At 43.6% G+C, this 27,104-nt stretch overlaps 1 protein-coding gene across 1 annotated transcript in view; it reads right to left on the bottom strand.

The window, feature by feature from the left end:
- FAM171A1 (family with sequence similarity 171 member A1) overlaps positions 1–27,104 on the bottom strand; it is a 98,249-nt gene that overhangs the window by 38,636 nt on the left and 32,509 nt on the right. Inside the window, exons 2-3 of the mRNA XM_066628504.1 lie at positions 15,700–15,927; positions 9,371–9,463 (exon numbers count right to left, since the gene is read on the bottom strand). Coding sequence (XP_066484601.1) covers positions 9,371–9,463; positions 15,700–15,927 — 321 coding nt within the window. The remainder of the gene's footprint in view (positions 1–9,370; positions 9,464–15,699; positions 15,928–27,104) is intronic.

Raw genomic sequence — 27,104 nt, 5'->3', positions numbered from 1 at the left:
CGGGGTAGCACCAGCAGGGGGCAGCCCCCACATTTCTGAATGTGATTTTAGACCGTGGGCCTATAAGAGTCAGAGTTTCCCCGAAGTACAAGTCCAGCAGCAGCATTGCTCCAGCTGGAAATGGCATGTAGGAGTGGGGAATTTATCTGTCCTTGTGATATGGGGTTTGCAACAGCAGGGTTAAGATGGTTTTTGGTTGGGATTTGGGACACGAAAGATGTAATGCATTCATTGAGAAAGGGAAAGTCTTTCAAGAATTCAGGTTTGAGCATTGCCATTTATGCCAAGCTCAAAGTTAGGCCAGCTAGTATCGGTGCACATATCCTGTACTGCTGTTAGAAACTAGTTCGAAATGCACTACTTGGGAATTTTAGAGAATGCCTATTATTACAAGCAGGCAAATGACTGACAGCGCAAGCCTATGCATATGCCTTATGGCATGCACTACTCAAAAGTAAATCCACCTGAATTCAATACACTTTATTGCCAGGCAAATGTGTATAGGGTTTCAGCCTAAGATGTCCAGAAGTTGCATAAATATAATTAGATTTGACTTCCTTATCCTATAAAGTAAAAAAACTGCAATATTGGTCCTTCAGGTATGAAACTGCTGAGTAATTCATTAAAAGTTCAATCCCAACTCTTCGTTGGAAAGCCCAGGAGTGTTGCAAACATGCCATAAGGCACATTTGCACCTCCTTAGGAGTTGGCTGGGCAGGTGTGAGGACAAATCCAGCCTCTGCGGCACTCCGGGAAGGTAAGGTTATGCCTTATGGTGCCTGCCAGTTGTCCTGCCTATTCCACTGCAAGTTAGGATTGGACTGCAAATAAATTTTTTACTGGAAAACGCCACAGGATGATAGATGTCAGCACTAACTTCCAATATACAGTGTTCAGGCTTCCTCTACAGCAGAGATATACAGAAGTTTATACTTGCTCTGTGTATCTGTGGTTAGAAAGGCAGAATTAAAATCAATAAAAACTTGCAGACCAGGGGTGTCCAAAGTTTTTGGCAGGAGGGCCATATCATCTCTCTGACACTGTGTCAGGGGCCAGGGAAAAAAGAATTAATTTACATTTAAAATTTGAATAAATTTACATAAGTTTGCATAAATGAATATATTAAAGATGAACTTATATGAATGAATGGAGGTCTTGCAATAGCTCAAGGCCTATAAAAGGCCTTGCACAAAGCAAGGCTGGCCTTTCCTTTGCTGCTGGTACTGCATCACAGACGTGAAACAAGAAGCAGTGGAAGGAGCCCTCATCCCACAGCTCATGTGAGAGGTCAAACAGTCACACTCATGCTGAGTGCAGTTGTGTCGGGCCAGTGTGGGCTCCAACAAATCTCTGGAGGGCCAGAGTCTCATTGGAGATTGTGGACTCCCTAAGGACCGCATTGAGAGGCCTCGAGGGCCGCAAGTGGCCCCAGGGCCGGGGTTTGGGCACCCCTGGTGTAGACCAATGCAAACACTCACTTCAGAGTAGGCAGACTAGAAACCAGACAAATCATCTACTCCATCTGCGAGGTGATGCTGAGGACAAGACATGAATATCTCTAATTCACTGTTTTCTGAGAATGCAAAGAGGTCTGCCATGACTCCTTTGAAAGTTCTCAGTTCTTGCTAAAGCATTCAAGAGTCTCTAGATTCCACTGCAGAACCATCTGATTGATGAGCCAACCTCCTCTCGTGTTCCGAGATACTGCAGGAGGAAAGGTTGTTCACCTCCCAAGCTATTAACTTGCTAGCTTCCTTGTGTGGTGATATTGATCCAGTTCCTGTTTACACACCTGTGTCAAGATACTTCCAGTTTGTATGAGCACCTGACTGTCATTTATTCTGAGTCTGAAAGAGCAATCCTAGGCATGTCTAATCAGAAGTAAGTCCCATTGTATCAGGTGGGGCTTACTTCCAGGAGAGTGTATACATACAGAATTTCTGCCTGAATGTCCCCAGTCTGATTGCTCTCTTTTCCAAACTGCTGAAATAAACCACTAAGGGCCCAATCCTAAGCTCCATAGCACCATAGCATAGCGGTATGCTGCTACTGCTGGCTCCAGCTGTCACAAAAGTGCACTTTGCCACCACTGGTAGCAGTGTACTGGTGGAGGTGACACAGTATCAGGTGGTGCTGCACTTCAGTACCAAGAGATTGATCCAGAGGTGTGGGTGGCAGTGAGTGTAGCCGCCAGCCAGCGCTACAGGTTTTGGGGGCAGGAGGAGACAGGGGAAGGCAGGGAGGGGGAGGAAATGGGCAGAAGGAGGGCGGCTCAAGGCTGGGAGGGGAGTTGAGACAGCGGTTAGACATTGCCACCACATCCTATGCTCCCTCCCAAGCCAGGAGGCCCAACATGGTTCTCCTCGGTTCTGCAATCGGTCAAATGTAGGCACAGATCCGAGTAAACCCATTGGGGCTACCAAAGATCAACACAGTGTAAGGCACAGGGAAAGGGAACATTTGTTTCCTTACCCGAGGAGACCTGCAGCAGCTTCCCTGGCCCCACAGGATACAGCGGTAGCCATGGGCAGGAGGTCTGGTCTAGAGGGTAGAGCCTCCATTTGCCGGAAGATAACATCCACAAGGTCGCCAGTTCGAGGCCACCGGCACCTGCGACCTTGAAGCAGCTGACAAGCTGAGCCGAGCTATTTCCATCTGCTCTGAGCATGGGAGGATGGAGGCCAGGATGGAGGCCAGATCAGAATGAAACATCTGAATGGTTGTGGCTCTTGAAAGATAGAGCCTTCTTTCAATTGTAAAAATCCCTCCGGGGATTTAAATTAGCCTGCCTGTGTAAACCGCCTTGAATAAAGTCTTGAATAAAGTCCAAGAAAGGCGGTATATAAATACCTGTAGTATTATTATTATTATTATTATTATTATTATTATTATTATTTCAGCACAACTGTAGCCCTGGGCACTACGGAAGGATAGGATTGGGCTGTGTGTCACCAGTTCTTTGAGACAAAGTTTCTGATTCCTATGAGTGTCTCTGTTTTGCTCCCACTTCCCCAGAACGGCTCCGAAGGGGAGATGGGGGTCGCTTGCATGCCACGGGGAGGCTTCCTGGAAAATTTAGTGCTTGGCATCCCCTCTAGCTACATCACTGAGACAGAAGGAAGTTGGGCATTTAGCAAGTAGAGAAAAATCACCAACAGATGATATGACAGGCATCTACAATACTGAGGAAATCACACGAAAGTCATAGGCTGTTGTGTTGGTTCATTTGAAAAGTATTAAAAAAACAACCCATGAAGACCAACACCTTTATTAGGACTAATTAAAATGTCATAAAATACTGAGCAAGTTTTTTGCTGCGATCTTATGTGCACTTACCTCGTAGTAAGTCGTATTGAGCACAGTAGAACTCACTTCTGCGTAATCATGCATAAGGCTCATGCTGTTTGAGTTCTCCAGAACACTGAAGTTCCGGGGGGGGGGGGGTGCAGGCAAAATGCTAAGATGTGCAGGTTCCGCAACGCTGATGTAAAGCGGCCTCTCCCCCTTGTATTCAGATTCAGCCGTGGCTGTGAAAGCTTTACTTTACATTGGCATTAGGAACCTGTTTGACTTAGTGACTTTGCCCCTCCCCCCTCCAGGAATGCCAGTGCTCCAGAATCTTCCTATGGTTGGATGTTAAGCAAAACAACGTAGTGGGAAAGGAAGGGGAAAGCTGGGGGGAATGGTTATGATGGTGGAGCCCTAAAATCTGCAGTTGATAAGAGCCTTATGATGGTGTGTACGAGGAGCAAGGCAGACATAATTGGATTAGTGTCTGCTACGCACAAAACAGATTTTAAGCTGCAATCAGAGGTACAAAAACCGAGAATGGACCTTTCCCCACTTCTTGGAAATTATAAAATGTAGTAGTTACAGTATTATTCTGTGACTTTTGGATTTATCCATAAATAACAGTATATCACTGAAGTAAGAAAAACACAAAAGTGGATTCAAGTTACAGCACACAGATTTAGGGTGGACATAGGAAAACAATTCCTAACTGCACGAGTGGCTGCAAAGGGAGTGGTGCAATCTTTTCAGCAAAAAAAGAGACTGGATGAGCATCTGCTATGGCTTAAGTCTAGCAGCCGTTAGACTAAAGGGCTTTGGGGACATTCAGACCTCAGATGAGGTGCCTGGTGCCAATGTTGTTCATTACCCACAAACATGGGCCAATATGATTACTGGGCAAAGAGTGACTCATTCAATTCCTTCAGTGAATGTGAGACACAAACTCAGTCAAGCTGCTAATTGCTCTTTTTTGAAGGGCACCAGGATGCAGGTCTCTTGTCGTCTTAAGAACATAAGAACAGCCCCACTGGATCAGGCCATAGACTCATCTAGTCCAGCTTCCTGTATCTCACAGCGGCCCACCAAATGCCCCAGGGAGCACACCAGATAACAAGAGACCTCATCCTGGTGCCCTCCCTTGCATCTGGCATTCTGACATAGCACATTTCTAAAATCAGGAGGTTGCGCATACACCTCATGGCTTGTACCCCGTAATGGATTTTTCCTCCAGAAACTTGTCCAATCCCCTTTTAAAGGCATCCAGGCCAGATGCCGTCACCACATCCTGTGGCAAGGAATTCCACAGACCAACCACACGCTGAGTAAAGAAATATTTTCTCTTGTCTAACTCTCCCAAAACTCAATTTTAGTGGATGTCCCCTGGTTCTGGTGTTACGTGAGAGTGTAAAGAGCATCTCTCTATCCACTCTGTCCATCCCCTGCACAATTTTGTATGTCTCAATCATGTCCCCCCTCAGGCGTCTCTTTTCTAGGCTGAAGAGGCCCTAACGCCATAGCCTTTCCTCGTAAGGAAGGTGCCCCAGCCCTTCTTATCTTAGTCACTCTCTTTTGCACCTTTTCCATTTCCACTATGTCTTTTTTGAGATGTGGCGACCAGAACTGGATACAATACTCCAGGTGTGGCCTTACCATCGATTTGTACAATGGCATTATAATATTAGCCGTTTTGTTCTCAATACCCTTCCTAATGATCCCAAGCATAGAATTGGCCTTCTTCACTACCACTGCACATTGGGTCGGCACTTTCATCGACCTGTCCACCACCACCCCAAGATCTCTCTCTTGATCTGTCACAGACAGATCTCGTGTGCTCCCTTGGGCATTTGGTGGGCCACTATGAGATACAGGAAGTTGGACTAGATAGGCCTATGGCCTGATCCAGTGGGGCTGTTCTTATGTTCTTACATTTTATTTCTATTGGGCTTGCTTTTCCTGAATTTCAGAAAATTAGCTCACACATGGCGGGGGGCTGTATGTGCCTTTCACCTACTCTGTACAGGGACTGACATCCATGGACGAAGTCCACATCCACACACAATCTCCAGGTAAATGGTTCAGTACCACATGAATCATTATCATGTGGAGAGTTCGCCTTCTTCCATTCCACCTCAGTGGTAGCTGCCAGTGGAAGACCTCCCTACAATGAAGGCTGGGAAGTGCAGGTGGAGATCCACCACAGGGTGGTGATCCTAAATCTGCTCTTTGTCTAGCAGGATTACTGGCAAAGGGAGTAATAAGCAGGGATGTGTGTACTCTGTGCAAAAAACAAGGCCACGATCTTTAACTCAATTAACTTGGTGAGTTAAATGGATTAAAAACCTTTTAATCAACTAAAGAGGTGCCCCCAATTAATGAAGCAACATTAAAAACGCACATGTCACAATTATTAGCTGAACACAAGATCTTACAAAAACTGGGTAGCAGGTGCCACTTTGGAAGAGGATTTCCTCATGTGCTGAGAGAAGGGGGGAATGTTTATTTTTAAATGGCGCCGGTTGTACAAGCATCCCCTATAAACAAGCAAGCATTTTCTTAGAATTGTTTTACCCCCATGCAAATATGTGCAGTTTAATTGATTAATTTGTTGACCAATCAACTAATACAATGGCTTGACTTCAAATTCTTTAATTGGATGACAGTCCTAGCAGAAGGAAAATATATTACGAGGAGGGACTACAGGTCCGTGGCAAAGCATCAGCTTCACCTGCAGAAGGTCCCAGGTTCAGTTCCTGGCATCCCCAGGTAGAGCTAGGAAAGGTCATACTCTGAAACTCAGAAGAGGCCGACCTGTCACTTAGCATGGTCAATGCTGACTTAGACGGACCAGCAGTCTGACTCTGTAGAAGGCAACTTCATGTAAGTTGAGGGCAACTTATGTTGTACTGCAAGAAAAACTAAATTCTGCAACCTATAGAAACAGGTTTCGTCAAATATCCCAGGGTACTCTTCTCTGTAAGGTGACTGAACAGACAGTGACTGGCCCAAGATCATTCAGGAAGCTATGTGACTGAGAACAGATTGGAATTCAGATCTTCCTGGTTGAAGTCCAGCACACTGGCTACTACACTACCTTGTCTTTCTAACATATTTCCAGATACCTGCTTATCTGAATGACTAGCAGCCCAATCCTATCTCCCCCCTCCCCTGCTGGTGCAGCTGTGCCAAAACCGGGTGAGCTGTATCTAATAAAGATGGATTGGGAAACTTCGGAGGCAAAAGAGGATTCAAATCCTCGTACTCCTCTGTAAGTCTCCCACTATGCAATGGGTCTCCTTGGACCTGTGCTAACAATTTTGCTAGAGTATGTTTGAGGAGAGGAAGAGGGTTGGGGAGGCTGCAGAAAAGGGGGATAGGATCCATTGTGTGCCATTGTCACCAGATCCATGCCTCCCCCATCCGCCCCATCCCATTATACCGCCTCCCCACCCTTTTGCCCCCTCCCTGCCTCATTCCACCCTCCCTTGCCCTCTCCCCACCATATTACCTTGATTAGCAAGCGGGACAGTTCCAGCATGCTGCCAGAGCACCTTTTATAGCACGCCCAGCCCCAATACAATTGGGCCATTATCCTGTTTGTTCAAGTCTTGGAGAACAATAAGGAACTATGCAGACCACTAAAACCTTGCCTCTCATCACCAGAAACCCTTCTGGGCCTTTCAGATTTCAGTAGAAGATTCTCACATCCTTTCAATACCATTTTAGTAACTTTAAAGCTGAAGACTTAAAAACAAAGTGAAGGTGAAGTTGGTACTTTCCAAGTTATCAACTTCTGCTCTCTGATACATTCAGTGATTGTTTTCTGACTTTTGGTAAAAGACACACAGCCCTATTAGTAAGATGCACACTATAATCAGGAGTCAACATGGGACATTTTTATTTAAATGAAGGTCCCTTCCATTGTTGTAAATCCCCCCCTCAATAGCCCAATTCAGAAAAGGATTGGGTTGTTAACTTCTGGGTCAAACAACAGGTTTGAATATTTTGGAATAACAGCTGAGTTTTTTATGATTTCAGTTCATGAACAGTATGCTGTGTAGAACTTCTACTGCCCAAGTCAAGGCTTCAACCAAGACATTCTTCCACTACAGTCACTATGTTAGCAAAGCAAAACTTGGACATCCTTATAAGACACGGTCATACATTTAAGTTTTGCACAGAATTGTAGCAGATTATATTGTTTGCATTTCATGGTCTTTTGGTCCATTGTGTAAAACTTTTTTCTGCATCTACGTGTATCCATCTGCTACCTGAATATTAGAGTGTGCTACCACAAATCTGTTCAGTGTTGAAAATGCCTCTACATTTTTTGTTGCTTTTACCTAAAGAAGAGCACAATCCTAACCTCTTATGTCAGTGCTTTCCAGCGCTGGCATAGCAGTGCCAATGGGACGTGTGCTGCATCCTGCAGTTGGGTATCACTCACGGAGGCCTCCTCAAAGTAAGGGAATGTTTGTTCCCTTACCTCAGAGCCGCATTGCCCTTATGTCAGCGCTGGAAATAAGGGGTTAGGATTGTGCCTGCAGTGGTTCCTAACCTTTCTTCACTTGCAGCCTATTTGCATAAACATTTCTCATATTAGTAAAATGTTTGTAATTAATATTAATAATATAAGCACTCATCTCCTATATACTTCATGTATTCATCACAGTGTTTTCTCTTTTCACTTGTTTGAAGAACTAAAGACTATGCCTTTTCAATGTTTTGCACCAGACATGTCCTGAGAACTTGGTAATTGATCACTTTCCACATTATGTATCAGTTTTTTTATTGTGCTGGTTTTTAATCACTGATTCATACATGAATTGATGACCAAAAACTAGCTATTGGAGGGGTTTTCATAGCTAGCTAGCTACCTTCCTTCCTGCCTTGCTGGCCCTTTAATGCATTCTGAGGTACTACCTGCCTTTTTTGCCATTATTCCATTCTTTTTCAAGTACCCCAAAGGTCCTGTTGAGTACCCCTGGTTGGGAACCACAGACCTAAAGGTTAGCAAAATGTGCTTTGCAAGGAAAAATAAAACAGTTTGCGTGCCTGTTTTATGTGATATCAAATGTCCTCATTTACTCACCTCCCCAACAAGCTTTTAAGTAGCTTATTCACTTGGTTAATTGACACAGATGTTTCACGTCAACAAGACCTCAGCTATTGAGAGTCAAAATACCCCCAAGATAACATTATGCAAGAGTTTATACCTGAATTTGCTTAATTTTCTATCCCCTTCCCATCCTTTTTTGCATTTGGTATCATGTCTGTTTTTTTATAAATCATTATTTTAAACTTTAATCTACTTTAGGTGAAATGGTGGAGAACGAGTAATGTAGCAAAGAACAAACTAATAAATAAGGGTCATGTATACCCCTTTATGTACCCAAAGAATTCTCTAGCAAATAAAAGTAATTCTCTAGCTCTAATAATCTGCTGTACCACTGCAAGACTTTGAACAAGAACTATCAATACCTTCCAACTATCCCAGATTAGGAAAGCTAAAGACAAGAAGCTGGTTATCTCGAATGCTCAACATTTTGCAATGTGAGCAAATCAAGCATGTTTAGAGTTTGGATCACAGTAGTTCAAACAGCATTGTTCACATAATTAATTTGGACCAATTTAATGTGATCAACAAGCAAAGTGCTGCATTCAAATGTGGGAGACTCATCGAAGGATGGGTATGATTTTTTTCATCAGTGCAGGTCAGCGATTTTCAAACTTTTTTGTTTTAGGACACACAGACAAGGAGCTACAAATATTAAAGCATACCATCCGTTTTTGGACAACTGACAATGCGCACCACGCTGCTGGTGGGAAGCTCACACCCCGTAATGGCCCTACCAATGAATAACCCTACCCTAAACTCCCATGGAACACATGCAAAACATTCGTGGGACACTGGTTGACAATCAATGGTGTAGTGGTAGTAGCGGTAGTAGTCAAATTCAACAGTTCTCTTTCACAGAAGACAACTCACAGTTCCACACTTTGGCTGAAAGTGTCGGGTGGGTGAAAACTATTATGATAGCACAAAAACGTCCCTTTGCATCCAAACAAACCTTTCACATACCTTGAAATCCTGAGACTATCTGTACAACATCTTCGTACACCATTAGAGTAGCTGAACGTTCAGGAAGAAGGCCAAGGCTCAGAGATGAAAACACTGTGGAAGAAAAGTGGGTTAAGTATATATCCATATACTTAACTAATCCTATATACTATATCTAATCCTGAAAAAACCTCCCCCACTCACTTTTCCATACTCCTTAGTGTTTGCTAACAAACTTAGCTTTTAGGACAATCCATGCATTTTCCAAATGACTAGCAACTTTAATGGATGCCTTGGTTAGAACTACTTTGTATGAAGGGGATTGTGGGCAAGTAGAAGACCAATTCAGGGGAAAAATACAAAGGGTCACAGATACATGTTGAGTAGATGAGGAATATCATACCTACTGCATTTTCAAAACATGAGTACAATGTTTGAATAGAACAAATACCTGTAAAACCCACGGCACAGAGTCACAGAATACTGTGATGAAAGTCCCAGATAAAAGCTAACAAACAACTTTGGAATTTCAGTTTATAGATATTGGATTATACAAATGGATTACACTAAATCCTAAACATATACAGGGTTACATTCCAGAAGTCTGTCTGAAAGTCAGCACGTACTTGCCTTGATACAGCTGGCCCAGGGCTATCATACCTTTGTGAAAGCACAACAAAGGATGTACTGCACCTGCGTGAAAGCACCAATGCAGCCATCCGTAATTTGGACACCTGTAAGTTGGATGTGTGTATTTTGAGGAGCCAGTGTACACATCCTATACAAACATTTGGTCTGAGGGCACATGAGAACAGTCACTTCACTGAACTTAAGTAAATCTAGTTCTGGTTAGTACCTGGATGGGTAACTCCTTGACAATGTTACATATACAAACCTTCATGACTGATTAAAGATGGGATATAAATAAAATAAAGCTATGCCTGCATTTGGATGTCCATTGGCCTCAGTGGCAGGATGGGATGCTGTTGTTCCTCCAAGCCAACCATGCAAGAGAGGGGCAGAGCATCGTTTTAACTAGACTGATATACAAAGAATATATGTCAAAGTGTGTCCGAAGAAAAGTATGCACTGAAACTTAATGCCAATGAATACCCTGCAGATTTTCTGAAGATACCCCTCCAAATTTGAGAGTTAACAGGCTTTCATTTAAAATTACTTTATATTGCATTACAATCTTTCAAATTCAGCAAATCTAGAAGAACATGTTGGAAACTGAGACACATCTCACATATATGAGGACCTAATGTTTGGTGAACCTTCGCCAAACTTGATGGGTTTCAATAGCACTGAACTTGAACCTGTGAGAAGATTTTGTATTGTCTAAAATTCTATCTATGTCCCGTCAAAAATTCCAAACGTTTCTCTACAAAGGCAATAAACAAGAAGCTCGGAATTTCAAAAAGTAGCAGACACCTCATCAGTATTCATTTAAATAATATATGTTTATAGACTTTTTCCAGTATGGTTGAGCACATCTAAATTTCTAGAATGCTCTGCTAAGTATTAATGTATTCAGACTGCAAATCAGAAGCATCTCAATTATAGTTGTTCCATCATAACAAGTTCTCTCCTCATATATACTCTCATACTAAAAAAAACACATCTGGCATAATGCACTACAAGCAGAATGAATTATGGACGGCATAGGACTGCAAGATTCAATTAGAATAACTAATTTTTTTGCGCACATAAATTTATTTGCACGAAAGAAAATCAATGCAATCCGAAGAGATGGAGATAGGAAGAAAATTTACTTCATGCGTTTATATACCGCCTTTCCCCCATGTTGTAGGCACCCAAGATGTACCAGTGCCTTCCACTATCAATCACAGAACCCAAACTGTACAGATAATCTATGAACTTTCTTACGTTTTTCCAGTATAATAGTAATTTGGCCTCTTGTAATCAAAATGGTTGGCAACCTTCAGTCTCGAAAGACTATGGTATGAGCCTACAGCACCTGGTATTCCCAAGCGGTCTCCCATCCAAGTACTAACCAGGCCTGACCCTGCTTAGCTTCCAAGATCAGACAAGATCAAGCATGTTTTTCAGCTATTTACATGTATTAATATACATTCACTTTTATACAGCGATTCAGACTTTAGATTGACTACAGCACTTGCTATATATACAATCAGGCTATGAAAAGTCCGTTTAAAATCTCTTATCAAAAGTCACTGAACTACTAAACTGGCCAGAAATAGACAATTAACATGCTGAGCATGTAAAGTAAAATCTAACTATAAATACTTTGCTCTGTATAAATGTTCATCTTTTATATATTATGAAAAAAAATGCTGCAGGTGGTACAAGGTTCTTTGATGAACAAATGTAGAAAATATGATGTTTTGCATTAGAATGTGATGATAGAGTAATTTTTTATTGCAAAGATGAAACAGCCATTTTTGCATCTTTTCAATTTCCTACATTCAAAATGCATCACGACTTGTTACACTTGAGGTTCTCAAACCGGGGCACTGCGACACCCCAGCCAAGAGCCCCAGCCTCTGACCTCTTAAAGGGAAGAGGGGAAAGCAGAAATGCAATTCCTCAGGGTTGTGCTGCTTCTAGGAGGCAAGGGGCTTGTTTTTTTTTTACTTACATCTGAAGGTAGCAGCCTCCAGGAAGTGCAGAGAACCCCATGGAACCCTCCGCAAATCTCCAAATTCTAAAAATAAGCAATCGCAAACCACTTCCGATATAGACCAAAGGCCAGTTCACATGACAGTGTACAGTTGTGCTCACTTCAAACTGGGGGGCAGGGAGCAGGCAGGGATAGTTTTGTTCACGTTGCTACTACAGGCAGAATTCAACACTCACCGATTTTTAAAGCTCCCAAGAGCGTCTGGAAACTAGTGTTAAAAGATTTTCAGATCCTACCATTGCCTTGCATGCAACCACCTCCTTTCACACCATGAGTGTGTTGACTATAGCACAAGTAGAAGGCTGCCACATGGCCATAAGTTAAGAATTTCGACTTCTATGCAAAGTTAAAAGTTGTTTCATATATGCTTTTGGGGCATCTCTGTACCTATTGCTTATTATTGATGAGGAAATACCAGATAGTTTAAATCAGGGGTCTCCAAACCCCGGCCTGGGGGCCAGATGCAGCTTCTATCTGGACCGCGGCCAGACTCTGATCTCCTGAGAGTCTCTGGCCCAGCTGACCAAACACAACCAGAGTTGTGCTTGTGGGGTGGGGGAATGGGAGTCCATATAAGTGTGTGCTTTATTTCTTGGGCTGTGTTGGTGCTTGGAGAAATCCTGAACATTTGAGCCCATTCATTTATTCATTCATCTAAGTTCCATCTCTACCTCCAGAGTGTTATCCTGCACATGCCCGATCTTATCTGATATTGGAAGCTAAGCAGGGTCAGGCCTGGTTAGTATTTAGATGGGAGACCGCCTGGGAATACCGGGTGCTGTAGGCTTATACCATAGTCTTTCGAGACTGAAGGCTGCCAACCAACCAAGTTCCATCTCTAATGTATTTATTTAAATTTTATATTTAATTGTTTTTTTCTGGCCCTCAACACTGTGCCAGATATTTGATGTGGCCCTTCAGTTGAAATGTTTAGAGACCCCTGGTTTAAATGATAAGGCCCAGATCATTCTGGGCCTGATCCTGTCCCCCGCCAGCCTACGGGATGCAGAGGCACCAATGGAGCGTGAACTGCATTTAACGGTGTGGGGAACCTGACTGTCCAGGACAGGTAAGTAGAAATTTTCTTACTTATGTCCCTGTAGGTCACCTAGCCTCCAATGGGTTTTCTTGGATCTATGCCAGTGTTTTTGATGTTGTAAGCACGAGGAGGCTCCTAGGGGTGGGTCTGGGCCAGGAAGGTGGGATAGGATCTTGGTATGAACCTCTATTGCCTTTGCCTCCTGACCCTAGCTCGGCCAGTCCCTGATCCATCCATGATCCTTCTTTATGCTGCCTGCAATCCTCCCCTATCCTCCCCCTCACTGACTTACTGGCAGCAACACAGGATGGAGGAGATTCAGTGGGCTGCTGTTGCCTACATTCAACTTCTGGCCATTGCCTGGCGGCCATGGCTTACAGAACAACAGGGCAACATTCACCAGTGGTGTCATCTAGCACCTGGGGGTAAACATTTTTCAAAAATATTTTTAGCACACAGCTTCAGCACAGTGCATTTCTAAGGCATCCAGCAGGCCTTCTCAAGTGTTCTGACGCTTGGGGAGGCCGCATATGGCCTTCCCGACTCTCAGAAAGTCTCCAAAAGGCACTCCCCAACACCCCCCAGGCATGGCACCCAGGGCAATTGAACCCCCCACCCCTCCCTTAGCTATGCCACTGGCTTTTGTGCCACTGTTCTGGGGCTTATGCTGACAGTGTACGAGATCCATCAGCTTAAGCCCTGGATAGGATTCAGCTATTAATGAACTGGCTTTTGGATAGCTGAAGATCATTAGTTTATCCTCTCACTGAGGGCACAACTCAGGTTATCAAAGTTCTTGTTTGACTTTCCCTCTTTTCCTTTCTGCCATCAGGGAAGTTAGGCTTTCAGTCAGAACTTCTCAGGCATATTTGCTCTTGAATACTGTTAATAATAATAATAATAATAATAATAATAATAATAATAAGTTCTTAAATGCTTTCAGGGTTCTGAGTGCAGTGACTTTTTACCACTTTTAGCATTCGTCAGAGTGTAGGGTATCTTTTTTTTTTACCTCTGCTTAAAGCGTGATTCCAACAGGTAATATCTCAACCAAAGAAAGCCAGTTGAAAAAAGTGAAAGAATGCTTGCATGTGGATATCATATGACTATGACATTTTCATGTCTGTGACTGACATTAAAGTGGATTAACTTATCATTAATCTTAAAATAGCAGGGATTTGCAATGCGGATGCTCTCTTGCTTTTACATCTCGTTTCTCCTCTCTCTCCACTCTGCAAACCAACTGCCTTTTAGCCACTTAGCCAAGAAAATAAGGGCAAATAAGGGGACAAAATAATGGTCCCTTCTCACTGTGAGGAGTGGCAAATTGCCTAATGATCTCAATGGAGAATGCTCAAACAAGCGATGCTTTCAGAAACACGCACTCATTTCAAGTGCCTCCTCTCTAGAAAATACTTGGGCATGCAACAAATTCCGGTTCAGATTTCAGTGACCTGTCAAAAAACATTTAGCAAATTTGGTTCTTTCCTCAAAAGAAAAAAAAAATCAATTTTAAAAGCAAAACATGCGATGCAAGGACTCTATAGAAAAAGAAATGTGGGCTAAAATGAAAAAGAAATCAAATGTGTTTTCCATGCACTCATGGTATGTTTAAGGTCTCCCCCCCCCCCATTCATTAGGAGTGGAAGACACAATATTGCCTAGTTCAGCATTTCTCAGATGCAGCCACAGCAGTTGCCAAGTCCTACAACACAGCCATAAAACAATAGCACACTTATCGACTTGGTCAGGTCACAGCAAGCCACCTTAAATTTCTGTGGCCTCAAGTTGAGGCCACAGGTACATTTCAGCCTGAGAACACCACATCACTCAACTTCAGTTTTAGACATATTTCTTTACCCCAAAATGGGGTGGTGGTGGTGAATATTCTTTTGATTTCTGCAAAAAATATACAAAATTTTTAAAATAGATGATTTTCTTGTAGAGCTGTGTAGGTTGAGTACTGACATCTGAAGAATTCACTGGCTGTAATTCAACAGGATACTTTTAAATTTATACCTAAATGTGAGGGATTACATTTGTACTCCACTATATCTTTCAGCCTTTTACTTCCTCCTTTCAAGTTTTCATGCAGGATTCTAAACATTTAACCACAAAACACACAAAGAGACTTGCGGACAGACCTCTGCAAATGAATCTGTCTGTAAATAGAGAAGCTTCTGTACAAGAGGCCCCTAAATTGTAGAACTTCACAAGCGAGACATTGCTTTCCCGTGAGAGGTGCCGGGAATACCAGCTGGTCTAGAAGTTCTACTCTTTGACCTTCAGTTTCACCAGGGCTGGGTGTTGGCGCTTGGTTATAGTCAATCACGGTGAAGCACTCTGTGTGAGCTCTGAGGCACTCCATTGATTACTGCTTCACACGTATAAAACACTGTTCTTAAGGCAAGAGCCCAGTAAACGCAACCTTAAATAAAATGCTGCGGGAAGGCAGTATTCTTACTGGGCAATCATATTCTGTTCTTGTTGAAATGGCCAGGTTGTAACTACAAACATTTCCTTTTACTTTTTACAAAAGTTTCCTTTTACTGAAAAGCCCCATTCACATACAGCTTTGTGCCTTCTCCATCCTCCCTGCCCTCAGAAGTAAAATCTTACCACAGAACAAAAATAAAGATCTCTTACCAGGCAATCTAATAGGTTTCCATGGTGCAGAGTTCGGCACGTAAGCATGTTTAGTCGCAGTAACGATCAGCTGACTGCCCAGCTTGTACTGAAACTTGATAAAGGCAGTGCCGTCAGCTCCTGAGGTTCCAGAGGCAATGGGGATCTGGTTGGTAAAAATCTCAATAAAGGCTTCGGTGATCGGCTGATGTGTGCTGGCATCGCTCACGTGGACCTTCAGAGTTACTTCTGCAATGAAAACACCACAGCAATTCACCTTTGGGTAACTTGTGTCGTCCTCCACTTGCCCAAACAAAATACTTGGGGTGAACAAATGTGCCAAGACCTTAACACTCTTGTGCCACAACAGAAAAGGCGTTCCAATGAGACAGGGACAGGACTATTTGTTTCCTACTTTTGGATGATTTGGGTGAACATTGCAGGAACAGGGTTCCTTGCAAGGGAACAACTGTCAATCACAAAGAATGTCACTCTTTGCCTTGTAGTGAGCAGAGCCAAAGAGAACTATGGGATATTGCCAGGTGAGTTCCCCGGTCATAATCTTACAGAGGTCGGTCAGGATGAGGAATACTATAATAGGTTCCTCTTCTTAAAATATATATTGTTTTACGCTCATGTCCCACTTCTCTGAGCAGTGAGGACACAACAAAATCCAGGCTCCAGTTTCCTTTTGCAAGAAAGATCACTGAAGGTTTATGATACCCTTGTAATATTTGGTTTATTTACAAATATACATGTAAAATATTGGATATAGGTAGATAAACAAGGATTCTGCAAGCAGTAATAGTAATATCGGTTCTACAAGCATTTATGAGCCCCATGCTCCATGCTTTTGTTAGGTTTGCTCTCAGCCTCCATTTTTGTCTCTCTAACACAGCAATTTTCAACCTTTTTCATCTGACAGCACACTGACAAGGCACTAAAATTGTCAAGACACACCATCACGTTTTTGATAATTGCCAAGGCACACCATGCTGCCAGTGGGGGCTTCACATCCCTATTGGCCCTACTAATAAATGACCTTCCCTCAAATTCCTGTGGCACAGCAGTGTGCCACGGCACAGTGGTTGAAAATGGCTGCTCTAACAGATCAAATCTAGTCTCGATCTGCCTCTAGAACCTGCTAGAAAACAATTCCTTTGTCTTCTGTACTGCCCACACTCAGGGAAGGGTGTGTGTGTGTGATCTCAGCTTCTACCCCTCCTCACAGGTAACTTCAGTCACAGCATACCAACAGAAAACCACACTTTTGAACCACTATGGATTGCTGAGAACCATCCACTGCCCTCTTGAATCACTGAGCAAAACAAAAGAGCTGGTCAGCTAGCATTCTGCATGTAGAAGCAAGTCAGCTAATACTAACAAATTATAATTCCAAACCTAACTTCACCACAAATATGAACTGTGTGGAGTTGGGCACAGTCCTCTAAATAATCCCTACAAAAGAAACCAAGGCTTTAACAGCCAAATTCTATACTTCCTGGTGCCCAAAGAAATAGCAACGTCAAAAATGGCGACCGTTGTATCCTGGGAGTGCTGGGAAGCTGCCAGAGGTCTCCTAGAGGGAAGGGGACTTGTCCTGGGGGAAGAAAAGCCCCAGATCCCACATTGGGGCTTCTCAAGTCTGCGCTGACTATTTTGCCAGTGCAGAGGAGAGAACCTCTGTGTCGGGCTTTTCAGCTCAACACGGAGGATAGGATTCGGTGGAGCCCTGCTCCCATCCTCTTCCCAATTCCTCCTCTCACCCCACCTTCCCTTGGACCAGAACACCTCGCCCCTGCCCTAAAAGCCCTGCTGACCTGAAAGTGTACCGCTGCCTGGAGCACTTACCTTCCTCCAGGCAGTGTCCATCCAGCATTGGGTTTGTCCGCCCGGCACTGACTGCTGCTGGTCTGGTACCACCTCTCCCCACTCTGAGGATGCTGTGAACATGCTTTATAGCTCATTTATGACACCCAGTACCAGTGCTGGAACTCAGCACTGGCTCTGAGGGCCTTTAGGATTGGGCTCTAAATTAAATTCTTGCATACATGGTCAGAGCGTGCCTCTTTATATTCCCTGAGGAGCAGAGTTCCTGCTTCTGTGTTTTTATGTCCCACACCAACCTAGCAATATCTGAAACCTGGAAACCATGCCGGATGGTCGTATAATATGCCACCAGTTCATAGGAATCGGTGGCACTACATCACATTCCCCATATTGTCTACTCCTTTTGAATTTTACCAGAGCAGTGGGGGAAGCGACTATTGCAAAGGAGCCAGCATGCCCCACAACAAGAAAAAGCATTGAACATTTATTTATATCTAGTAACACTTTGCTATCAGCTTTACTTTAGCTGTACAGTATCTAATGCCAAAACCTTTGCAACTAATGAGCCACCATGTGATCCATGTGCTTCGGTTCCAATGAAAATACAGAGTGACAAAAAAGCTTGAGGCTCCTGATTCAACACTGATTAATGGGAAGAATTAGGTTGCAGCAATGGTTGGAGATGGGTGTGATGAGTAAGGCAGAACAAGAGCAGACAAGGCAAGATGAGGATAAGAGGTAGGAACAAGCAGCAAAGGGACAATCCTTCAGTTTCTCAGACCAAAAAAACAAATGTGACCCAGAAAACTCCATAGCACCATTTATATGCATCACCGTTTGATGGCTGAAGTTTCAACTTTATATTCACTACAACAAAAGAGCAATGCCGCCTTTCTGGGGAACAGTGTGGCTTGGTGGCCCTTGAGCACTAAATACCAATGTGATAAGCATGCATTCCGTGACCATTGCACTGACGCCCAACCTTTTCCTACAGACACCATTGACAGTTGCTGCTCCTACTAGAGGAGGAGGAGGGTGGGCTTTTCAGGTTCTTGTGAACTGACATCTGATTCTGCACAAAGCCTAGAGCCTCCATTTCACCTAGGACTGAGTTGTTTTCTTTCTAAATTGACCTTCTGTTTAAAACATTTTTATTTCATTTGGCCACTTCTATCCCCCCAAACTATTATGTTTTCAGACAGTGTGCCCCCTGGGGATAAGATCATTACTATGCTGGGGGGGGGGGAAAGACACCATTGAAAGCTGCTTTGAGCCAATGGAAAAGAGCAGGATATAAATGCAACACAGGAGAACAGTACGAACTGTGGTGATAAAGTGTACAAAGGATGAGCTTTCAGTGTTGATCTCACATCCTCAAACCCCCCTTCCCATCTGCCAGGTCCTGTGTGGATCCAAAACCTGGCATCACAAGCCTACTTATTCCATATAGGCATTACCAAAATATGGGTTTCAATGCACAGAAACCCATGATTGCAACTATTTCTTTTCTTTTTTAATGAGTTAATGTTTTGGAAGCTCCCCTTTTCAATTCAACTGGTTTTTTAACACACCTACCCTTGGGAGAAAAAGGTGAAAAGTAGAATGACCCCAGTGTACACTGTTTTTTTCATTTCAGCTACTAATATGCTGTCATGAACTCCGTCCCTTATGAAACTGGAGGCAAAGGGCACTGCAAAAACTGTTTGGCAAAAGAACGTACAGAAGGAAAAAAATCCTTCAGTGCACCTGCAAAATCTCTGCCTAGGTTCTTCTGAATTGCAGTCACTGTAACAACACTCAAAGTACTTCTTAATACACAAAATACTGTCATCTTACAAATGTTTTTGATAAGTCAGGATGATCTTGTTCTAGAAGCTAGTCCCACCTACACTACTTTCAGGTGCTCAATGTGCCTTTCTATTTGAAACTCCTCAGTCTTTAAGGGTGCATTACATAACCTTAATCTTGCTAAGACAGAACATGCTATTTACAACATCAGCCCTGATCCAAAATTTTCCTGAAGAACAAGAACTTGCTGTCCTTTTTTCTGCTTCCTACATTTGCTCTATTCTTCAGCAATACCACCATAGCAACAGCATATGATTACCGAACAGCCCCCACATCCATGTGTTCTATGCAATAAGGCTTTCCACCCCTTCCTGAAGTCAAAACAATTTGCTATCCATTGCACTTGAGACCATGTTGCTGCTCCAAATATCAACCTAATTGACAATTCCTGTCATCAAATCTATCTCAGGTACAAAGATCCTAAACGTATATTTGTCGGTTTAGGATCCTGCGTCACTTTCTAACCCATGAATCTCTTTCACATTGTCATACACCATTTCTTCCCACCAGAGGTTTCTACAACCCTGTATTTAGCCTGATGTAACTAAACACAGCTGGACACTGCTTTAAAGGCCTCATAACTCCAAGCTCACAACATTGCCAGTGCGATTGTCACCCATACTTGGGAAATCCTGGACCCTGACTGTTTATACAGTGTACTAATTACTCAGTGGTGTCACTAGGGTTGGTGGCCCCAATGTAGCCCTGGCCTCACCCCTGTTGTGCACAACTGCCCTTTGAGGTAAGGAAGAGCTTCTGTGATGAGCCTCGTGGAACTTGGAGTGTGATAAGTCCTCTGCAGTCATTTGGTGCCACCTCCCAACAGTGTCACCTGGTGTGGTCCTCATCCCCTGCTCCTTGCTAGTGATGCCACTGCAATTACCAACGACACATGCAACACTGTTTGAGGAAGAGCCACAGCTCAGTGGAAGAGCACGTGCACAGTGGACAGGAACAATCCCTGGCATCATAAAAGGATCAAGAACTAGGTGATGAGAAAGACAGTGAAGACCCTGCTGGGGTGGACCAATAGTCTAACTCAGTATAGGAAAACTTCACATATTCATCCCATTGCTGGTGTTCCAAGACTTCAGTTTGAGATCTATGTGTACAAGGAGACACTGACTTCTTCAGCTACGCTCTCACTAAAAACACTTGCGGAATGCCTGTCAAACTGAGGTGCTGTGTACATGGCACAGAAACATGCTAATTAAAGAAAAGATTGATCTGTAGTGTGCATTTTACACACTGCAAAGCAGCAGAGTGAGCTTTCATTTCTGAAAACTGCCTGAGACACAAGCTCTCAGATCTAAAACTGGGTAGTTAAGCTGTTAGCTGTTCACATTTCTTTTCCTTTGACGTGACTATCAATTTGGAAGAACCAGTGTAGCAAAGAATAATGAGGCATGCAGGAAAAAAAAAAGAGAGAGCCTGAGACAATAATCAAGGAAGGCTGAACATTACGGTTACAATAGATTGTTCAGCAGTAGAGATTCCGAAATTACACATTGTAAGCCTCAAGAAGGAATAGTTCTGTAGTTGGATGGAGATGGAAAATATTGCAGGGACAAACGGCTACCAAATGCAACTACACAGATTTCAAATGATAGAAGGTAGGAAATTATATAGATTGATATGAATGGAATGGGATAGGATAACCAAGGAGGGCTCCATTAACACGTGCTGTTCCCTTTCAGTCTCTTTGGATAAGAGCATCATGAGATGCAATGGGCTAAAAGACCAATCTCCAAAAGCTGTAAGCACAAAATGCTACAGGGGAAGGATACAAAAGAATAGCATGGTAATGGTTGCCGAAACCTAGTTTTTTGCACCTTGAGCATTGTTCTGCTCCTGCAGAAAGGGCTGCAGCGCAGATGGGTACTGTGGAAACATAAAACATACAATGTTGTTTTGTACAGAGTCAAACTACTGGCCTGTCTAGCTCAGTATTGTCAATGCTGACAATAGTGGCTCTTGAAGATTTTAGGAGTCTTTTCCTGCCCTCACTGGAGATGCCAGGGATTGATCCTGGGACTTTCTGCATGCTAGGAATGAGCTCTGACACTGAGCTTTTCAAGGAAGACTGATGAGGCATGCAGTTATAGCTTGATGATATTTCTGCCTGAGTTCAAAAAGCCAACTTTGACTGGCGTGCAAATGAACATATGTATGTGTGTTTATGTGCATAAACATTGTGTGGTTTAGGTTTTGCACATCAAGCACACTGTAGACTCGGAACAATACTGATGTGTAAGAATCCCAGACAGAGCCAGTGTAAAACATTTTTTAAAATCTGAAATATTAAAGAACTCAGAATCTCTAACTGGTCACACAGGTGACTTTATGAATGTGGTCAGGAAGTCAGTCTAAAATTTTAAAAATACAAGTGGGGACCTGGTGGAAAAAATGTCATGATGTGTAGAATCCTACTGGATGGGTGAAATTGAGCTCCTCCAACAGACAAAGTCTGGGGAGATCTGCTTCTGCAGGGCTTCCTAGTATGCAGAGGTCATGTCTTCAGCATGCACCCAATTTTCCAGTTCATCTGGAGTCCTTGAACCCTTTAAGCAAAGGGGCCTAAAGTATCCTTTGCAGGAGGGTCATGAGCTAAGAAGCCATGTGCCCGCAAACCCTGTCCTCACATTGGGAAGAGCTTGGCAGATGTAGAGAGGCTATAGCTGGACTTGGCATGGACATGTTTGGCTTGAGCACAGAGGATGCAGAGGCACAAGTTGTTCCCACAACTGGCTCTATGGAGTCAAGTCCCAAGTCACCCCCAGCCACTACTCAAGCCAAGCATACCCTAGTTTGAACAGTGGGTCTACAGTGATGGCTCTTCAGGTTCTTCAGTGGCTTCAGTGTATGAGTTTGTTTTTTCCTGCAGCCCTGAATCCATCATGGGGGCTTGTCATGGCTTCAGGAGATAAATGAGGCCTGAGCTCAAGCTCTCATGACAGCAGCAGAGCTCAAGGGGAGGATGAGCTTTCTCCCTCATGTCTTTAGATCCCAAATTCAAGGCTGTGCTTGACAAAAGCTGGGAGGGTCTAAAGCAGTGATTCCTTGGGGAGCTGTGGTCCTTGCAAAAAAAAACCTGCTGTCCAGTACAACGTATAATATTGTCCACCTAATGGGGAGCCATGGTCAATGGTCCACTTGGTTCAGGGAGCTGCCAGTTGAAAAAGTTTGGGAACTATTGGTCTAGCAGGGGTCTCTAAACTTTTTGGCCGACAGGCCGCATCAAATATCTGGCACAGTGTCAAGGGCTGGGAAAAAAAATTAAATATAAAATTTAAATAAATACATTAGAGACGGAACTTAGATGAATGAATGAATGAATGAATGAATGAATGAATGAATGAATGAATGAATGGGCTCAAATGCCCAGGATTTCTCCAAGCATCAACACAGCCCAAGAAAAAAGGCACACACTTCACCCACCCCACAAGCACAACTCCGGTTGTGATTGGTCAGCTGGGCCAGAGGCTGTCAGAGGAACAGAGGCTGGCTGCGGGCCAGATAGAGGCTGGCTGCGGGCCACATCTGGCCCCCGGGCAGGGGTTTGGAGACCCCCAGTCTAAAGAGAGGATAGAAGCCTCAGATAGTGCACCTCATCTGATACGTTCCTCATACAGTCCCCTCACGCTACCGGGAGATGGCTGATATCAACAACCGAGTCAAATTACTTACTGGAAGAAGAGTAAGGCCTAAAATTTTGCATCAGGTACTGTCATGAGTTGAATCAACACTTTCTTGTTCCTCAGTGCTCCATATTTTCATATTGCTCAATGTAGTACAATGGACAGAATTTTCACAAGTAGTTCCCTTAACTGCTTGCTTTTTAAGGTAATACGTCAGTGTCGGCATAGATTTAAAGCAAAGGTTTCTTTCCTTCAGCTCCTTTTAAAAAAAATTTCATTGTAATGTAACCCTCCTTGCATATACTCCTGCATTCCAGAGCTTCAACAGCCTAATAATTTCTACAGCAGTAATTTAACTTTAAATTTCACTCAAGAAGCAAGATGTGGAGAAATTGCTAAAGGAACCAAACAAACAGGATGGAGACCAGAACCCAAAGAACTATGAACCCCGGGGTGCTTTGGACTGGTTTTTCACAAACAGCAGCCCTCCTGTGACATCATGGCTTTGTAGGGTGACATCACCTGATTGTCTGGCCACTGCCATTGCATGAAGGGGTCATTAAGTAATGTGTGAGCATTATCAGACAGCAATAACGTGATTAGTGAGTGGCAGTGGAGTTACCACGGATGCTTTGGGAAAGCCTGTAGCATTGCTGTAGCTGTTGCTTTGAGGACTACTGTTGTGCTATTGACTGCTGGGACTTTATGCCAAGATTGGTCTTGACACAGCAACTGCCCTGGAGTACGGGGACCGTAGGATCACTCTGCCTGTGTAAAATCACAATGCTCTAACATGCAGGTGTTTGGCAAAATCCTATGCGGAGAATATCAGATGGAGTATTGTGTCCAGTTCTGGTCGCCGCATCTCAAAAAAGACATAGTGGAAATGGAAAAGGTGCAAAAGAGAGCGACTAAGATGATTACGGGGCTGGGGCACCTTCCTTATGAGGAAAGGCTACGGCGTTTGGGCCTCTTCAGCCTAGAAAAGAGACGCTTGAGGGGGGACATGATTGAGACATACAAAATTATGCAGGGGATGGACAGAGTGGATAGGGAGATGCTCTTTACACTCTCACATATTACCAGAACCAGGGGACATCCACTAAAATTGAGTGTTGGGCGGGTTAGGACAGACAAAAGAAAATATTTCTTTACTCAGCGCGTGGTCGGTCTGTGGAACTCCTTGCCACAGGATGTGGTGCTGGCGTCTAGCCTAGACGCCTTTAAAAGGGGATTGGACGAGTTTCTGGAGGAAAAATCCATTATGGGTTACAAGCCATGATGTGTATGTGCAACCTCCTGATTTTAGGAATGGGTTAAGTCAGAATGCCAGATGTAGGGGAGGGCACCAGGATGAGGTCTCTTGTTATCTGGTGTGCTCCCTGGGGCATTTGGTGGGCCGCTGTGAGATACAGGAAGCTGGACTAGATGGGCCTATGGCCTGATCCAGTGGGGCTGTTCTTATGTTCTTATGTTCTTATGAGTCAAGAAAAGGAAAATGTAGCATTCTGGATATTCTCAGGCTAGCCTAACAAAAACTTGGTTAGAATTAAACGCAGATGGAACTGCAAAGAAGACTGCAAAGAACTCCAGTGGCTGGAAAAAAAGGATAAAAGAAAGAAAAGAGTGGGGATTGTGGAGAGCATGCTGTAAGCATACTACCAAAGAACAAATCAGTGCTTTCCAAACTGTATTCCAGGACAGGGACTGAAGTGTGCCTTGAAAAATTAACCTGTTGTGTTGGATGCATCGGATGCACACAACATAGTGGGTTAATGTTTCAAGGCACACTTCAGCCTTGCACGCATGCACTGCATCCACCACTCCATGCTCGGAGAAGACTCCACAGAGCATTGATTTTCCCCTTTCTCTACCAATATAGCAATGACATCATCCAGAGTGAGTAAGACAATAAGTGCTCATTTGGAATCCCTGATGCAGCCCACCTTACCAGAAATACGCACAAAGTTTCACCATTGCCCATAAGTCAGGGTCCATCCCTGAGCTCTGACTGGCTGGGGAAGAGGAAAGGTGCAAAGCCAGGAAGCAAGATGGATCTGTTCTTTTAAAGTTGCAAGAAAGAATGATGACTAACCCTGGTCCAGCAAAAGGATGGGAAAATATATAAATCTGAGTGTAGAATGTGGTGCGTCTTCAGTTTTAATCCAGGAAAAAAAAAACTGTTCAAGGCTTTAAAAGTTCAGAGTATACTAGAACAGTCGTACAATTGCTCCATCATGTGCAATGGCAACCTGTGCCCAAGAATGTATTTCTGTGCATCAACAATTCTTCTACATGCTACCTGCAGACCTGTGCTCACTGAAGGTTGTTGGGCTTCTGTCTCCTGTCCCAATCACCCGTTACTGACAAGAAGACTGAATGCAAGTAATTAGCGCCCTTTGCTCCTCAACAAGTGATCTGCACTGTCCAATCTGACAGTCACCTGCCTGTTTGGCATGTCGGTCCTTGCGTACAGCATGTGAGATCTGGAATCAAGGCCTCAGTTCTCTCTTGATCTAAAGTTCTGAGCTCCACAGCAAACAGAAGACAGGTAACCTGACTGCAGCAGCACTGTGAACCAGAGAGCAGCTGTGTGTCTCTCAAAGCCTTTTTTTTTAACACAACGGGGACTGCAAATAGCTGTGATTATAACTCTGTGACAGAGCAAAGAGCCGCAGAAGCATGTTGTATTTAGTGGTCTTATAAACTACACACACTCTCCTAACATTTACATTCCTTCTCCTTGAGCTTCTAGAGTAATTATACCCTCCATGTTTGTACAACTTAGAGGGCAAACCACAACCACTAGGTTTGGGTGAAATATAGTCATGCAAGTATAACTCTTCCTTTCGATTGCTAAATTTGTTCTCTGGTATATGACGAAAAATCATTTGGGAAGCAGCAAATCCAAGAGCCACCCAAATCCAAAACCTACAATCCCTTCTGCATTCTTAATCTAATTTTTAAGAGTTTAGCAAAGCCTACATTTGATGAGATGAATCCTCCCTGTTCCATCTGTTTGGCAAACTGAGATTTTTTTCCCCCTATTTAAAATACATTTCCATTAAAAAAAACTGGGGGCTCATCAATGAAATGTCCCACAGCAGCAACTTGAAATAGACACTTGGCAAGCATTTAGCTTTCCTGGCTGCCAGACAAGAGCTGATGTATGGAGGATTGACTCATGAGCTCTTAGTATAGATCCAGAATGAATAACAAATGTTCCATATGATGTTTGCTTTAGCTCTTTCCAGGTGGGACTGAGTCTGATTTCTAAATATCTTTCAATATTAAGATAGAAAAACAGAGTGGCATAAGTGTGGATTAAACAGTAACTGTTGCTGGCTCTACCCACTGGTCCAGCCCACACCTTTTGTCCCCTCAGGGAGGAGGAGGGAAGGAGGCCTTGGCAGATGAGTTGATGTAAGAAGGCTTTAAAATAGCTGCATGACAAACACAACAGGTCAGCAGAGGTGGGCAGATGATACAATTTATTGCAAACACCAAAGGATCTAAACCAGCATGGTCATAATAGAGTAAAAACATCATGCAAATGGCAGTATCAACTTTTTTGTCTGCAAAAACATCACTGACCATCAGAACAGGCGGAACATTATCAGGGATGACTATGGGATGGATACAGAAAGAGAAGTGCTAATTACTACCCCAAATAAGAACTGTTTCCCAAGTAAGCAGGCTGTGTCAGTGCGTTTGCACAAGTGCAGTAGTCCTTTAGCAATGGTTTTGAAGAGGTGCGACAGCGCTGGGCTGGCAAGAGCTGGATGTCTCCAGCTACAAACATTTCCACTTTTGTACACACCTATGAAACTGAACCAGTATATATGTAAGGAACATATTTAAGGAATCCTATTCGGGCCTTACAGTAGCAGATCTTGTAACCTGCCACCATAAGGCCTAGGCTGACAGCATGAAAGCTGCTCCAAGGTTCAGGAGGCCAGGCACCCTAGCACAAGTAGCCAAAGCTGTGTGCAGGCTCTATTGGCCTTCTGAATCTCCATGTGCTCCCTCCACTGTCACCATTAGTCACCATTAAGTTAGCAGTGGGGGAAATTTGGGGCGGGATCGTGGTCAGAATGGGGTGGTTCGGGC

This window comes from Tiliqua scincoides, chromosome 5 (genome assembly GCF_035046505.1).
Source record: "Tiliqua scincoides isolate rTilSci1 chromosome 5, rTilSci1.hap2, whole genome shotgun sequence".
Classification (NCBI taxonomy): Eukaryota; Metazoa; Chordata; class Lepidosauria; order Squamata; family Scincidae; genus Tiliqua; species Tiliqua scincoides.
This window is presented reverse-complemented; position numbering and strand designations above follow the sequence as displayed.